Source organism: Hyperolius riggenbachi, chromosome 5, assembly GCF_040937935.1.
Source record: "Hyperolius riggenbachi isolate aHypRig1 chromosome 5, aHypRig1.pri, whole genome shotgun sequence".
Classification (NCBI taxonomy): Eukaryota; Metazoa; Chordata; class Amphibia; order Anura; family Hyperoliidae; genus Hyperolius; species Hyperolius riggenbachi.
In genome coordinates this window covers 356,046,597-356,059,201 of record NC_090650.1, presented here as the reverse complement: position 1 = coordinate 356,059,201, position 12,605 = coordinate 356,046,597, and the positions used below count along the sequence as shown (strand labels likewise).

The 12,605-nt window shown below is 42.8% G+C and overlaps 1 protein-coding gene across 2 annotated transcripts in view; it reads right to left on the bottom strand.

The window, feature by feature from the left end:
- Positions 1-239: 239 nt before the first annotated feature.
- LOC137518960 (centrosome and spindle pole-associated protein 1-like) overlaps positions 240-12,605 on the bottom strand; it is a 53,215-nt gene continuing 40,849 nt past the window's right edge. Inside the window, exons 9-13 of one of the 2 annotated variants that reach the window (XM_068237467.1) lie at positions 12,280-12,387; positions 9,298-9,324; positions 6,821-7,002; positions 6,567-6,716; positions 240-818 (exon numbers count right to left, since the gene is read on the bottom strand). In XM_068237467.1, coding sequence (XP_068093568.1) covers positions 795-818; positions 6,567-6,716; positions 6,821-7,002; positions 9,298-9,324; positions 12,280-12,387 — 491 coding nt within the window. In that variant the 3' untranslated portion in view covers positions 240-794. The remainder of the gene's footprint in view (positions 819-6,566; positions 6,717-6,820; positions 7,003-9,297; positions 9,325-12,279; positions 12,388-12,605) is intronic. The other variant, XM_068237468.1, reaches the window with a different exon arrangement.

Genomic DNA, 12,605 nt, shown 5'->3' with positions numbered 1-12,605 from the left:
CCATCTTAATGTTAAATAAATTGAATATCCAACAAGATGAATAGAAACCAAGGGGGCAACTGTGGCCATAGCAGAAGTGAAGGGACCTCAAAGGACGAAAGACCTTTCTGAAGAGATGAGAAACCACTGGCTGGAGTCCTCTCCAGTATAGAAGAATATAAAGGACCGAAGTCCTATGTTGTGGTCAGTGGCATAACAGATGTTGTACTAGAAGTGCAGTGATCAAATAAACATTCCTCTTCTCTCAATTCAAAAAAACTTTATTAGCAGGACCAAATACATTAAGCGGTGCCAAAGCAAAACACAATAATGCATGGGAAAGCATGTGGGGGTGGGGGAGGTTAGGGTATAGGAGGCATACAGTCCAAAGGAGGGGGGAGGGTATAGGCGCAGTATAAGGGGTATGCAGTCCAAGAGATTTCCGGTTCCTCTAAGCTGGTGGCAGGCAGCAACATTTCGGGCAGCAATTTGTGTCCTCTTCCCCTAGTAGGGTGTAGAGTTTCCTCTCTTGCTCTCCTTATTACAGGGGCTGCTTTCTACAGGTCTTTAAATCGCCTCAGCTCCTCCTCTTGTTTGGTCTTTTCTCTTTCTTCCAGCTTCTTTTTCGCCTTTCGTCAGCTAAACTAATCTACTCATGGGGTTTTTTTTGTTGCCGTTGCTAAAGCAATATTGCGATACGATTAAGCAGGAAGGGTTCATAAGTGTCTGATTAGATTTGTGTGTTCACGGTGTTCACTTGAAACAGCTAATTGGTCACACGAGAATTCAAAAATAAATGCTACATGACTGGATATTCACATTTTAAGTATATCTTCCTCCTGTGACAAATTACACAGAATAATCAATGATCAGCAACAACATTGGGCTTCACTTATGAAAGTTGCAGTGAAAGAAATGTTGTCAATTGAAGGGACCCTATAGTGGATAGAACTATATGTATCATATACTGTATTTCTGTTGAAATTACCAAACAGATTTTTATCTGCTATAATATTAATGTACAGACATGTTTTGATTACCGGTACTTTGCATGCTTAGGTGCTTGCAGTAAACATTTTAGGCAATCACAAATATTTATTACTATACTGCAGAGGTATTGTGAGCTGCTTAAAAATTAGCAAGTCAAAATGATCTATCTATGTACAATTTTAGGAGCACAATTGTATATACAGAATGGAAAATGTAGTGGGGTTGGGATTTACCATTAAGTCCTTTGCGATCTACCTAATAGGCACCCCTGCTATACTGTCACATATAGCTATAGGTGGTGTTTGATTGACTTGCATTGTCATGCTATACCTATGTGCCTCAATCTGTACAATATTCTGTATATTTTGCATATCGCATGATAAACAAATTAAATAAAAATTTGTATCCACTACTATACCCTGAAACAGAAATATTTACTAAAAGTACGATTGTTGTTTCTACCCTGTAAAACTTTGCTTTTCAAATAACTGGGTTTTAAGTCTGACCATAACAAACTTCATCCTCACGACCCCTCCTAAGCTGATAAGTCATGCTGTCTGCTCTCTTTGTGCAGAGACAAGACAGCTGCTCTATGCGTTTAGTTATATCAGGACTGAAGCAAGCATGAAAATAGCAGAGGACTGCACACCAAAGAGCAGACAGCACTACTCAGAAGGGATGGGATGAGGAGAGAATTGGATGCTGGGCAGAGCAGCGGATCTGACCATGCTACACTCATCTTTAGTCCAGTTTCACCAGGCTAGTTAAGGAAGAAGAAAACATTTTAATGATAAAATCCAGCAGCTGTACTTTAAGTGAACACTACTCTTTCAGGATATAGTAATGGATTCTTGTACTTCGGTCCACTACAGAGTCCCTTTAATAAACAGTCACATCCTCCCTTCGTAAATCTGAAGGCAGACAGCTGCAGGGGGAAAACACAGTGCTGATGAAACATTTTTTCCCCATTTCATAAATTAGTCCCACTATGGGTGCATACACATATGCAATTTTGATATCAAATCACCGTCCAATTTTACCATCTCCATGTAGTAAAAGGGCCAACAAAATTGGAATTCTATGAACAGATTGTGCAGGTAAGCTCTCATACTACATGAAAGTGGTAAAATTGGCCAATCAAAGTTGGATGTGTGTACCAGGCTTACGTCACATAGCCAAACTTAAACTGGATGCATATGGTATCTATTCCATGTTGTGACAAATGCATTTACTAACATACAAAGGGAAGACAAGTGAAGCTTTAAAATAGAACATCACATTCAAAACATAATACATTTCAGATTCTGTCATGCTATACCAGCTGTGGGCAAACTACGATCCACGGACCAGATTTGGCCCATGGCCGCTATGAAGCCAGCCGTCACTAGAGGGCCGGTTCCTCCCCATCTTCTCCCTCCCCGCCGTCCTTTCTAAGTTGCGTGCAGCATGCAACACCACAAGGCACTCACCCAATCACTTGTTCCAGCGGCGATCTCCATGGCAATGGCAGCATCATGTGACATGCAGTCAGTACGTACCAGCTTGTCACCCGATGCTGCCGTCGCCATGGAGATCGCTGCTGGAACGAGGGATTAGGCGAGTTCTGGCTTATAATTCCCTGTACGCTCGATTCCAGGGAGAGGGAAAGGCATATAGTAGGAGCGGGCCAGCATTCAAGAAGAATGCAGCCCGATCGACGATACGTTTGCCCACCCCTGCGCTATACTGCAGAAATATCTCATTGCATTGCTCACCAACCACTTCACAGAACTCCTGTAGAGGGCTATTCCATTATGGCAAAAATGCTCTAATTTTATGCTATTTAATATAAGGATCAACAGCTAATGTTCAGGTGTTAACACACCTCACCTACCTGATAGTAATAAGGAAACTGGAATTAACACAACCTGTACTTACATACTTCAGTGATGTGTAAGAGGTGGGTGGGGCTTTTCACATTCACAAGGTTACAGCTAAAGAGACAGGCGAGTGGACGGCACCAGCCATTATTATTACTCATTTCTAAAGCACCAACATATTCCCTAGAGCTGTGCAGAGTAAGAAACAAGACATGGGGTACATAATGCAGACAATGGCATACACAAAATAGACATTGTAGACATAGTTACTACAGTGACAAATGTAAACATGATGAACAAAATATATGGCAGATTCTAAGACACAAAAGGGTGAGAGAGCCCTGCCCTTGTGAGCTTACAGCCTAAAGGAATAGGGAGGAAACAAGAGGTGGGGTACTCGTTTACAATATGTATACCTAGTGTGTTTTTAGGTTATGTTTAGTAATGAGCACAACTTGGTCAGAGGATGAACAGAAATGGCCTACGTTACATGGTATGCTTGTTGGAAAAAGGGAGATTTGAGGAAATGCTTAAAGATTTCAAAGGTTGGAGACTGACAGATGTGTTGTGGAATGGGATTCAAGAGGAGGGGGTGAGGCTTGTGAAAAATCTTGTAAGGGTGAGGATTGTGAAAAATCTTGTAATCTTCCACTATGGGGAATTCACGTGCATTAGCCGCACGAGAATTTGCATACGCAATGTATTTCAATGAGCCTATTTCCTGAAGTTATAAGGGTATTATTAACAATTACTGTTATATCAGGAAGATAAGTGGACATAAACAATGGAAAAATGATTAGTTTGGTTTTACTCATTTTAAGTCTTAGGAAGGGAGAGGTCATGAAAGAGGATACAGCAGACAGGCAATTAGGCACATGTAAAAGTAGGGAGTTAAAGTCAAAGGTAATTCGAAAAACAAATGAGCAAAGAACATGCATGTAGATGGAAAAGAGAAGGGGCCAAGGATAGAGCACTGAGGTACCCCTACAGAAAAAGGTTATGGATTGGACATCTCATCTGAGTAAAAGACTGTGAAAGACCTTCCAGAGAAATACGATATCCAGGAGAGAGTGAGGTCTTTAATACCTACAGTAAAAAATGTCTGTAGGTGTAAATGTGTGGTCAACAGTATCAAACGCAGAGAACCGATCAAGGAGAAGTATGAAATAATGGTCTTTAGATTTAGCTGCAAGAAGTTCATTGGCCACTTTAGTAAAAACGGTTTCTATGGAGTGGTTGGAACAAAACAGACTGGAACTGATCAAGCAGGGAGTTAGAAGAGAATTACTTAATTCAGCATGAATATGATGTTAACGTTATTTGGATGCAAAGGGGAGAAGCGACACAGGGCAGAAGCTGGTGAGTGCAGTGGGATCTAGAGATGGTTTTTTAAGTAGTGGTGTCACAACAGCATTTTTGAGTGAAGACTGAAAAAGGTTAGTGGAGAGGGATAGGTTAAATAGTGATAGGTTAAATAGTGATGTTAGTACAGTGATAATGAATGAGGACAGCGGGCGGCATGATATGGGAGGGAATAGGATCCAAAGAACAAGTGGTTAGATGGTATTTGGAGATTAGAGAGGAAAGAGAATACGGTATTAGAGTTTCATGGAAAAAAAAATGCTTTCGGTTTTGTCAATTTTATCAGTTTAGTATAATTTAAATTCTTCAAAATGCTAAGCAAACCCTTTGGATTGTGGGAGGAGAAGGATAGGAGGGAAGAAAAACAAGACTGTTCTGTAGAAGAGAGTGCATTTGTAAAGTTAAAGATTTTTTTCTATGAAAAACTCATTAGTGCTTTTTCCCCCCAACACTAACTCAGCTACTTTAGAGCACCTTTACAATAGTTTAGTAAGTTCTGGTTAGCCATGGTTGGTGACTGATATGATGGGGGCAGATATTGGTAAGGGGGCAAAAGTATGCATGACTGCTGTGATCAAGCTGTGGTAGTATGAATTTGACATGCCTGGGTCAGTGAAAGATGATGTGAAGAGAGGTGCCAGGGCATCATGGACAAATTGCATGTCTAGGCTGTGATCGTTTCTGCGTAGATGTGAGTGTACTTGTGACAGAATAGTAGAAAAAAAGAGGAGTAGAAAGAGAAGTTAAGTGAGTTATGGTCGGAAAGAGGGAGTGGAGCGTTAGTAAAATCAGTGATAGAGACAAGTGAATATGAAGTCAAGCTTGTAGCCATCAGTATGAGTTGGGGCAGTGGACACTGAGCCAAGCCATAGGAGGAGGCAAGTGAGAGAGGTTTGGTGTCAAAAGGGATTTCAGAGAAAAGAAACTAGAGGAGCCATGCAGAGAAATTATCTAATAAAACAGAAGTAAAGTAAGGAGGGTGGTAGATGCATGCAATTTGGAAGTGAGAGAGGGAATATAGTCAGACTTCATGAACTTCGATACATGAGAGAGAGAAGGATTAGGAGTGAGTGGCTCAAATGAGCATTTATCCAAGAGGAGAATGCCACCTCACCACCATGTCTATTTCACTTCTACAGGTATGACTAAAGTGAACCATCCTCCCCCCCCCCCATATGAATGAGTGCAGCAGGTGAGCCTGTGTCAGATTTCAGTGACCCTAAAAAAGTGAAGGCACTGGGAGTAAAAAGAAAAAATATATTGGATAAGATAAGCGTTTGTTACAGATTAAGCAGGCATTCCACAGGGCAACAGGGATAGGCGGGTGAAGAGGCGCAACAAGTGGATTCATAAGGTTATGGGAGTTGAAAGGTGAACCTGGTTTGCTGAGAGGATCCAGAGTTAGGTGAAATGTCCCCTGCAGCAAAGAGGGGGAGGCGGCAAAGAGAGAAGAAGAGGATGAGATTTAGATTCATGATTAGAGAGAGTATGATGAGGAGAATGAGGTAGAAATAATAAGAAAATGTAATGAAAAGAAAGCTGTGGAGTGGATAAAAGAGGACGAAAGATACAGAAATGTGCTGACCGCAGGCGGATGTAGGGTGCTACAGAGGTTTGACAATACCTGGGGAAAGAAGGCTGATAGTAAAAATCAGGTAAAACACTGTGGCAACTAACCATGTGTCAAATAAGCAGATTATCCTACCAGTTGCCTTCTAGTGAATATCTTTGTACTCTATGTACTTTAGGGCAGATGCAGAATACACCTGAGAAGTCTAAATAACCTGATAGATCGGCTCGGAGTTCGACACCTGTGATTTATACTCACCTGGGGCTCCTTCCAGCCTCTTGTGATCTGTTCGCTCCCTTGCCATCCTCCGAACCCCGAGCAGACCATCTCTCCCTATCCCAGTGCTTTTGTGGCCAATACTGCAGCCCTTCTCAGTGCGTAATACAGTACATTAACTCTTGTCACAGCCCTACAACCTGGTGTTAATAAAAATCCATGTGAACCTCATCACTCTGCACGCAAAAAAAAACCCAAAAAAAACAAAAAACAATGTATTATTGCGCTTTTATTCAACCCTTTTATAAAGACACTGAAGAAGGTGTAGGAAGGGTTAATTTTAGAGACGGGAATAAGACACATTTTAAAGGTGCTCGTTAACTTGGACAATGGGTGATGCTGATTGTTAAAATATTGCTTAGGTTAAGGATATTAGATTATTGGCTTTCAGAGTCCAACACTAAAACCACCTCCACCATAAGCAAACCCCTTTCTAGCTTCCTGTTGATAGAATAGGTGCCGCCCTGTTCCTTGAAGCACATAAACCAAAAATTGTACGCGCCAGTCAAGCCTCAGCATAATCCCTTTACCTCCTCTTCTTGAAGCTTTTTCTTATTCTCCTCCTCTTCATACTCTTGTTGAATGTTGGACCTTTGTCCAGCAACATGCTTCGCTTCTCTCTCATCTTCCAGACGATTGAGTTCTCGCTCTTCTGCTGCTTTACACTTTTTCTCTTCAATCTGTTAGAGAAATAAATGATTTTATGACATTTTTGTATAATACGGAGTACTTACTCACCCAAAACACGGCTGATCACTTCATTAAGCCTGGCATAGCCAGTTACCTGCTGGCGTAAGAAGTCTTTGTAGGATTCCTCTTGCTGCAACTTCTTTTCAGATCGGGGTTCAGTGAACATAGAGCTTCTCGCAAACTCATTGTAGGATACCTGTTGCACCTTCTTTTCAGATCGAGGTTCAGTGAACATACTGGTTCTCCCAAACCTAGGTGGATTTTGTGATGCTGAACCTTTCAATAAAAATGAAACGGTAAGCTGTAAAACTATCTATGCTAATGCATGTCCCACTTAGAATACTACACAAACAGGTGTGTGGATGGTACTTTGGAAACATGTGAGTACATCCTTCAGAGCCAGCAGTATTTCTGAAAAGTGCATCACAACCATCTAGGGAATTAGGACATGTACTTCTGAATAACAAAGTTCCTCAGCTCTGTTAGAATCAAACTACAGCAAAACATTTCATGGAAAAGGGTTAAAGGGAACCTAAACTGAGAAGGATATGGATTTTTCCTTATAAAATACCAGTTGCCTGACTCCCCTGCTGATCCTGTGTCTAATACTTTTAGCCACAGCCCCTCAACAAGCATGCAGATCAGGTACTCTGACTGAAGTCAGACTGGATTAGATGCATGCTTGTTTCGGGTGTTTGATTCAGCCACTACTGCAGTGACAGATCAGCAGGACTGCCAAGCAACTTGTATTGTTTAAAAGGAAACATTTATATTCCTCTGAGTTAAAGAGAAACTCCGACCAAGAATTGAACTTTATCCCAATCAGTAGCTGATACCCACTTTTACATGAGAAAAATAATGATTTTCACAAACAGACCATCAGGGGGCGCTGTATGACTGATTTTGTGCTGAAACCCCTCCCACAAGAGGCTCTGGTACCATACGGTACTCTGGGCAAACTGCCACAATGTAACAATGTTCACAGACAGGAAATAGCTGCTTATAGCTGTCTGTTAAAGCCAGACCAGCTAGAAACAGCTACATAATCTGCCCACAGTAACAATGTCACCATGTAATACATGTCAGAATGTGAATCTGGGAGAGGAAAGATTTTACAATGAGCAAACACTGACTAAATCATGTATACATAATTATTGTAAAAATGAAGCACTTTTTTTATTACATTATTTTCACTGGAGTTCCTCTTTAAGGTGAGCCTTTGAAGTGTAGGGAAATTACCGTAGAACATGTGACAAGTTTTTATAACTGCCCCTTCCTCCCATTTCTTGGGCCACCTGGGTCCATATTAAAGACTGAGGTCCAAGGGACAGGAAATAAAGGAAAAAGGTCAACTGGGAAAACAAACAACCTGACCTAAGGTATAACCAGGGCAGTTTTTAGGCTACATAGAAATAAGAGTGAGTGTGTGTAAAATAACACACACACACACACACACACACACACACACACACACACACACACACACACACACACACACACACACACACACACACACACACACCTCTCTTGTAATTCAGTAACAATAGCTGACCCCAGTATAGGTAGCCAGAGATATTAGGTTTAGGTTGAGTAACCAGATGTGACACCCTGCCTGTATAGGTGGGCCAGAGAAGCCTCCAGTATTAGGTAGCAAACCCTCCCAACAAAGAAAATAAAGTTTGTACTTTTAAGGTATATCATGTGGGGGCAGACCTTCACCTAGGTCAGAACAGGGCTTTGTGGCAGTCTGTAGACAGAGCTACACGTAAGTACCTGCGACCCCTTCCAAGAAAAATACTGTGGTGCCCAGTGTGCCTTGGCAAAGGCCAGCCCTGATTACACATAACGTCTTTAATGTATAGTTAGACCAGAACATCATCCATTATAACATTGTAAGCATCACTTCTGAGATTCTGATCTGCGTCGCCTGCAATTAGTGCAGAATGCTGCTGCCAGATTGCTAACAAACCAGCCTCGCCACTGTCACATTACACCGATCCTTCACTCACTGCACTGGCTACCAGTAGAATGGAGAATACTCTTCAAGATTGGACTGCTGACATTCAAATCCCTGCACAATTTGGGCCCTGGATACATGAAGGACTTGCTGAAGCTGCACCACACCTCTCAACCTCAGATCAGCAAGTTCTATAAACTTGGTCACTCCCAGAGTGCACCTCCAAAAATCTGGAGACAGAGCCTTCTGTCATGCTGCCCCTACTCTTTGGAACTCCCTTCCACACCCAGTAAAGACCGCACCATCCCTGGAGGTATTCAAATCCAGACTGAAAAGCCACCTGTTTAGCCTGGCATTTCCGGACTTATAAAATTCTTCCTCTGTACCACGATGGTCTGCGCCATGCTTATGCGCTTTGAGTCCTTCGGGAGAAAAGCGCTTTACAAATGTAATTGGTTGTCATCACTTCCACATGTCTAGTATAGCCCATCTGACAGTGACTGCAGTCATGCCCACGTGTATTTATACCACTGATATTGACAATTTAGTACAATAGTATTAAACAAAAAAGAAACCCCCCCCCCCCCCCCCCCCCCCCACCCCACCCCACTAACCTGCAGGCTCAGTAACACCAGCTGAACCTGCAGAATGCAAAGGAACAAAAACAAGAAATAAAAACACGTAAGTGTGCACCAATTATCTTCAAAACAAATAACACTGCCTTCCTGGCTCTAAACAGCCATCAGGCACAATATCAACATTTTCTATTTATAGCGTACCTGAAGCGAGTTTTACGGATGTAAACTAGACATACAGGCACATACCTTTAAACTGGGAAAGAGGAAATAAGAAACAAGCGCTCCCTGTGTGCGTCAGTCTTCACTGGTTAACACTTCCCGCTAGAGAGCAGCTCACCTCAGAAGTTGGCCGAGTCATACGGCAAGATCAGCAATCAAGCATTGGAAGTCGGTAGCCTGGTTTTGGCTCATCACCATCTGGGTCTGGTCTGGTTCAGCTCAATCGTCTTTGACCGCTGTGCCAGAGTGCCGGAAGGATGGCTGCCCGATAAACGGCTGGTTACCGTCCAGCAATTTGCCTCACACGAACCACTTTGACTTGGAGGTGAGTATAGTTTTTATTACAGATAATTACAGGTAATCACAGGTAATTAACAGTAACAAACTCAACTAGGAACTACCTCGCTTCCTCAGAGTTGGATGAAAATGGCTACAGACATGTAAGTGACATGGATCTATATACAATTAAATTACAGTGATAGGGCTGACATAAACCAATCGGTAAGAATGGGGTGAAATAAATTAGTTAAAAACAGTTTGTTACTAAAAAAAATAAATCAGACCGTGCACAACCAAAATGTCACGGCCATGGACCGCTGACCTGGAAGTTATCCAGGGGTCGGCAACATCTTTACAAAGAAGATAGAACATATAAAGGAGGGGGAAAGGTCACCATTACAAGCAGAAAGTGTGAAACAGAAAGGTAATGTCTTTATGTATGCCATGCTATTACGAAATATTTATCTTTAATGTTCTGGCTGACTTCAGCTTTGACCGGGTGGGGGGGGAAAGGAATCAGCACGTCTTAAAGACCGAATAATAGATATTCGGTCCTGCGCCAAGTCCTCCATCCCCCTGTGTCCTCGTCCCCGTGTCTAGTGTCCCCCAGTCCTCCGATGTCCCGTCTCTGTCACTTGATGCACATATTTACATAGCAGCCACACTGCTCCACCACTCCATTCTAAGGAAGTAGCCTTTGGCACTGCCCCAGAATGCCAATCACCACCGCTCGAATTTTAATAGGAGCCAATGGTCTCGGGGGCGGACCATGGCTCGATCGTTGGGGCCAATCACTGCACTCTCTCTTCAGCGATTGGTCCCAACGACGGAGCCATGGTCCCACTATCGACTCCCATTAAGAAGAGAGAGTAGGGAGCAGTAAGCGGCTGTGTTTGGTGGTCTGGGGCAGTGCTCCCCACCCGACTTGTAGTTTGCTCCTTAGATCGGAGCGGCGTAGCTGCTGAGTAAATATGTGCATCAGAACAGGAGACAGGACATAGGGAGGGGGACTAGGGGACATTGGAGGACAAAGGGAAAGAGGACGGTGAGACACTGGACACGGGGACAGAAGAGGTACAAGGAAGGCACAAGGGAGACATAATTGGGGGGGAGAAGGTCCATAAGACGCCCCTGCACCAGGTTTAGAGAGAGAGAGAGAGAGAGAGAGAGAGCGCGAGCGCGAGTGAGAGCGCGAGCGCGAGTGAGAGCGCGAGAGCGCGAGAGAGAGAGCGCGCGAGAGCGAGAGAGCGAGAGAGAGAGAGCGAGAGAGAGAGAGAGCGAGAGAGAGAGAGCGCGAGAGAGAGAGCGCGAGAGAGAGAGCGCGAGAGAGCGAGAGTGTATTTATTTAAAATTTTATATTAATATTCAATGACCAAGTCATACAAGTTTTAAATATATGTTCTACGGGTAAGTATGAAGTGTTAGTATGAGAAATTATAATGGAGAGGAGAAAACAAGGCTCAGCAATATAGTGTGGCAGGATGGGACAGGGAGTAGTAAATAGCAGTGAAGGTTCAGCAGAACAGAAGAAGCAGCCTGGTTCATAGACAGTGGAAAAAGTTGCACCAGAAAGCCGCCCTGATCAGACAAAGGTGGCGGCAAGTAAAATAAATAGCTGAGGAGGATGGGACAGGAGGTGGCAGATTATAGCCATAGCAGAGCATAATGGAAAAGAATTGTCAGGCGTTGAGAAGAATGTGGAAGAGAGAAGAAGATATCAGTGATGGTGGTCCAGGATAAGACAAGAAGTAGTAGGGATCAGAGGCAGATCACAATGAGAGGCATGTAACTAGGTGTAGGGATGGTGGAGAGGTACTGGTGAAACAGTCAGAAGAGATCAGTAAGAGTAGAGGATGATGTGGCAGAGGAAGCAAGAATAGAGACATGGGATGGGAAAAAGGCAACAGAGACCAATGACAACTAAGCAGTATAGAACAAACAGCAGTGAGGATCAGGAAAGTGTCCCTATGCCCTGGAATCTGGTCAGAGGAGTGTTATGAACAGAGGACATGGTGTAGTCGTTACATACTTCCTCTGATTCACTATTTGACATGATTATTAGATTAGACATGTAATTCAATAAACACCATCAAAGGAAAAAGAAAATCTATTTAAAATCAAGGGAACACTTCAAGATTTATCAACTGAGCACCGACCAGGAACATTTATTCATTTTTTGATTGAGCGTGGGTTGAAGGGCTATAATCCTAATCCTAACATTTGTATAGCGCTTTTCCCTGTTGGACTCAAAGCCCTCAAGAGCTGCAGCCACTAAAGCACACTCAAGGGGCCACCCAGCAGTGTTAGGAAGTCTTGCCCAACGACTTCTTACTGAATAGGTCACCCATGTCAAAGGCACAGTCCTTCAACAGTACACTATTACACCATACAGTGATAACTACCATCTTAATCCATTTCCTTGACTCTAACTAAATTATTATTGGTAATTAAGAACAATAAACCCCCACTGATCATACATTTAAACAAATCCATTAAAAAGTAAAAGTACTGATGACTGACCACCAATTTTGCTCTCAGCTAGACTCCTCTCCAAGCCCACCATGGCTCGCTGGTCTTCTGCATTCTGGTAAGCATCTTCATTTTGCTTATGCATACGTTGCAGATGAGCTGTATGGAAAAAATATTGATAAATATAACATTACAGTGATATACAATTTTAAACCACAAGCATTTTTTAACCACTCAAGGACCACAGGCTTACACCCCCCCCTAGTGACCAGGCTACAGGGCTGTGGAGTCGGTACAAAAATCCTCAGATTAGTATTCCACAGACTCAGACTCTTCTAATTTGCATATTACAATCTTGTTGATTGAAAGTATGCAAC